The sequence below is a fragment of the Pipistrellus hanaki genome (assembly GCF_964339955.1).
Source record: "Pipistrellus hanaki genome assembly, contig: scaffold_53, whole genome shotgun sequence".
Classification (NCBI taxonomy): Eukaryota; Metazoa; Chordata; class Mammalia; order Chiroptera; family Vespertilionidae; genus Pipistrellus; species Pipistrellus hanaki.
In genome coordinates this window covers 360,001-364,214 of record NW_028182281.1, presented here as the reverse complement: position 1 = coordinate 364,214, position 4,214 = coordinate 360,001, and the positions used below count along the sequence as shown (strand labels likewise).

Genomic DNA, 4,214 nt, shown 5'->3' with positions numbered 1-4,214 from the left:
GGGGAAACCATGATCGGGGCATGTTGGGGGACCCCGAGGCTGGGGAAACATTATCCTGACATTTTGGGGGGTCCCGAGGCTGGGGATACATTATCTGACATTTGGGGGGCCCCGAGGCTGGGGAAACATTATCCTGACATTTTGGGGACCCTGAAGCGGCAGCTTTGCGTTCCCGTGAGCGCGGTCACGCAGGTGGGACTTGGACAACGTTTCCCGCCTCGGCGCTCTCTCCCCGCCACCCCATGTCCAGGCCCGGCCCCAGGCGGGTGTTCTCCGTTCGGACCGCACCCGGCGGGGACCGAGCCCCGGCCCCGCGGCTCCGGGGACGCCCGGCTCTGGCGGCGGAAGCCCGCGCCGACCCCCCTCCTTCTCCTCCTCGGTTCCCAGCGGGACTGGGGGACACGGAGGGGCCACCTGCGCCCTCGCGCGCCCACGGGGCGCCTCGCCGCGTGGGCCCTTGTCCTGGGGAAGTGGGGACCTCCGACCGCCGCCAAGAGGGCCCGGGACACCGCGCACCGCGCTCACGCCGCGGCCCCCCACGCACCCAGCGCCGGGGACCTGGCACCCCGGAACCCGGGATGGGGGGGCCCTTCGCACTTTGGACTTGGGATCGCTCGCACACCGGGCCGCTCCCCGCCCCCACTCAGCCCCGGCCCCGCACCCAGCGCCCCTCCCCCACCCCCACCCCCGGGCGCCCGCGCCCCCCGCCCCCGCCCCCGCCCCCGGGCGCCCCCGCCCCCGGCCTGGCTGGCGCGGCGGGGCGGGCCGGGGGCGGGGCGCGGGCGGCGGGCGCCCATTGGCGCGGGCGCGGGGCCAGCGGGGCCCGGCGGGCGCGCGGAGCGGGGCGGCGCGGCTATAAGAGCGGGGCCTTGGCTCCCGGACCTCGCCTGCTCCCCGGCGGAGCGCGGAGGCCCGGGGCGGCCCCCCCTTCCGGCCGCCCCGCCCGCCCCGCCCGCCCCGCGCCACCGGGCCGCCGCCCCGCCTCGCCGCCGTCCGCGCTGCTCTCCACCCCGGGCGCCGCCGTCGCGGGGCGCGCTCCGCCGGGCCTGCGGACCCCCGCCGCCTCCTCGTCCATCTACCTCATCGCTCCGCTCCGCCGAGGAGGCGGGCCCCCCCGCAGGCAGTCCGGCCCGCAGGCCGCCGGCGTTGTCATCTCCCCCCCCCTCCCCAGCCCTCGGGGTGTCCGCCGGCCGCTCACACCTCAACCGAGCGGCCAGGCGGCCACCCCGCCCCCCCGGGCCCGGATTTGCGACGGCGGAGGGCTCCGTCGGCCCACGCCGAGCTGGGCGCCCGCGGCCCGGGGACGCCTCCACTCCGCCCCCCCTCGCACCGCCCCCGAACCCCGACGTGGCGCCCTAACCTCGGCTTCTCTTTGCGCCCCTCCACTCTCTGCCTCTCGCCCCGGCCCCGTTTCCCCCGCAGCCTTCCCCGCGCTCCCTCCCGCCCCCCCCCGACCCGCGCCTCCAGCCCGCCCCCCCGCCCCGCCCGCCCCGTCTGTCTTCCGCTCTGTTTCTTCTCGCTGTCCTGCCCCCTGTGCCGACCCGCCTCTCGCTGTCCCGCTCCCTCTCGCCCGCCCTTCGGCCCCCCCCCTTTCCGCTCACTCTGTCTCTCCGACTGTCTCTGCCCCCCTCTGTCCTGCGAACAACAGCTGACCTCATCCCCGACCCCTTCCCCCCCCAAAGTACAACATCTGTCCGCCCCAGCCCCGGAAGGCCCGTCCCCCCCACGATCAGAGGATGCTCCCCGCCCCCCAAAACAAGCCATCCCCCCGTTCTGCCCCGTCGCACATTCGGCCCCGGCGACTCGGCCAGAGCGGCGCTGGCAGAGGAGTGTCCGGCAGGAGGGCCTTCGCCCGCTGCCAGGTTCGCATGTCACGCAGCAGGAAGGTGGGCGGTGTCGGTGCCGGCTTCAGGTGAGCGCGTGGGGGGCCGGGGGTCTGCGGGGTGCGGGTGCGGGGTGCGGGGCGCGGGGTCTGCGGGGCGCCGGGTGCGGGTGCGGGCGGCGGGCTCCTTCCCTGCGCCGCGCTCTTCCCTGCGCCTTGGAGAGGGGGCGGGGGCCGCGGAAAGGGCCCAGAGAGGTGTGCGCGGGCTGCAGGGGCCGCTTCCTGGTCAGTTTGGGGGTGCGGGGGGGGCGTGTTGCTCAAAGTGTGGGATTTGCGCCGTATGTGAGGGGGGAGGGCCGTCCCCACGGGGCGCTGGGCGAGGAGGGGGGCGCGCGGGTCTCAAAAACCCACCCCGGTATGCGCGCTGCGCGCCAAAGAGAGAGGGAGAGGGGGGAGGGGGCGGGGCCGGAGGAGCCAGGGGGGCTGAGTTGGCAAAAGAGTCCTGCCAGGCGCCACATTTGCAGGATCTGCCCCCCTCCTCTGCCCGCGCCCCCCCCCCCCGCCCGTCCCCAACGTCTCCAAGTCGGAATCTGGGGAGGGGGCTGCGCGGGGCCCCGGGGGCGTGTCCAGCCCCGCGCTGCGGGCAGAAGGAAGTTTCCATACATGGAGGGGAAGCAGCCCCCCTCCCGCTCCCCCGCCCGGGGCGGACTTGGGCTGGGGGCTCAGCCCCCCCCCCTACAGGGTCCTCAGCTCAGGGACTGAGCTGGCGGGGAGGGGAGGGGGCGGGGGGCGGGGGGCGCGCAGGGGAGGCAGGGGACTGGCTGGCTGGACGCCGAGAGGGGCGGGGGCAGGGGGGTGGGGGGAGTGGTCAGCGGGGAGGGGGGTGGGGGCCGGGGTGGAGCCGGGGCTGGGAGGAGCCGACTCAACACATAAAAAGCGGAGGCACTGGCCACTCTGTGCGCTGGACATTAGCTTCTCCTGAGAGGCCACCTTCCAGCTTCCTTCTCTTCCTCCACCTCCTCCTCCTTCTCCAACCCAGGACCTCCTGTCCAGCTGCAGGTAACCAGCGCTGTTGAGCGGAACCCCGGCTTCGGCCCTCCGCTCCAGCCTGCCTGCCTGCCTGCCTGCCTGCCCGCCTGCACCCCGGTGCCCGGCCCAGCCCGGCTTCTGCCCGCTGCTGCCTGCAGCGAGGGCACTGCCCTCCTCCCTGCCCCTGCCCCTCACCGCCCGGGGCATGCTCCCTCCTGGCTCCGCGGACCCCACCACAGGGCCGGGCTTGGGAGGGACGGAGCTGCTGGGCCATCGGGTTGGGAGGGGGCAGCTGGGACACAGCTGGGGTCCAGGCTGGGGCGGCACCAGGGGATGGAGGGGGGCAGTTCAGATCCTTCCCTGCAGCTGCGGCTCTTGGGGGAGCTCAGCCCACGCAGCTTCCTTCCCATCCCGGCTCCTGGTTTATTGCATCGAGACTCCCCGGGACCCCGCGTCTCCATCCCCATCGGGGGTCGGCACCTCTCGGGGCAGCCCACCCAGCCCTTGAGTGGGCTTGTGCCTGGGGCTGCAGGGACAGGCTGGGGGCGCCCGCCTGAGGGGCTCCCAACTTCGGCACCCCGTCGGGGTGTCTTGCTGAGTCTCCCAGTCCTAACGGGGCACACAGCCTTGCAGGGGGGTGTGTCCTAAGACTGCCACTCCTTCCAAACGGGACCGAGGAACTCCGTCTGGTCTCCGGGCGGCTTCACCTGCTCACGCTCGCGGGTGGGGAGGGGGACCCCGAAGGGACCCCAAGGCTTTGACTTTGCTGCGGCTGTTGGGGTGCCCAGGGCAGACTGGAGTTGGGGGGCTGGGGGCGTCAGGAGAACAGGCCCCCCCAGAGTCGTGCTGGCCATCGGATCCTTGGCCTGAGCTCTGCCTGTCGACAGCCTTGAGGGGTCCGGCCTCAGGGCCCTCTGGGATGCTGGGGCTGCCCGGCGGTGGGGTGGGGTGGGGCCGTCTGCCATCTTGGCTGGTGCTGGGAGACCCAGGAGTGGCCGCCGCCTGGTGCTGGCCCCGCCCTCATGACATCATAGGCTGGAGGCCAGGTCCCGCGTCCAGCGCTGGCCCCTGCCGCGGTGACAATGGGGAGCCCCCTCCCCCGTGAAGTCACTGACCAGCCCTCGCTGCCAATCAAACCGCTCGGACGCCACCCGTCTGCCTCCGTGGGCGTGCAGGCGCTGAGTGTGGGGCCCTGCCTGCAGGCGGGCGGCCGCTCAGCCTCTCTCTCCCCCCAGAACCATGGCGCTTCCAGTGGGGAAGTCGACGCTGGTGCTTCTTGCCTTCTTGGCCTTCGCCTCGTGCTGCTATGCTGCTTACCGCCCCAGCGAGACCCTGTGCGGCGGGGAGCTCGTGGACACTCTGC

At 74.1% G+C, this 4,214-nt stretch overlaps 1 protein-coding gene across 2 annotated transcripts in view; it reads left to right on the top strand.

Annotated features, from left to right (window-relative positions):
* The first annotated feature begins 1,713 nt into the window (after positions 1-1,713).
* IGF2 (insulin like growth factor 2) overlaps positions 1,714-4,214 on the top strand; it is a 4,557-nt gene continuing 2,056 nt past the window's right edge. Inside the window, exons 1-2 of one of the 2 annotated variants that reach the window (XM_084907287.1) lie at positions 1,714-1,912; positions 4,087-4,214. The exon at positions 4,087-4,214 is cut by the window's right edge and continues 33 nt beyond it. In XM_084907287.1, coding sequence (XP_084763413.1) covers positions 1,737-1,912; positions 4,087-4,214 — 304 coding nt within the window. In that variant the 5' untranslated portion in view covers positions 1,714-1,736. Of the gene's footprint in view, positions 1,913-2,780; positions 2,882-4,086 lie in introns of those variants that run through there. The other variant, XM_084907288.1, reaches the window with a different exon arrangement.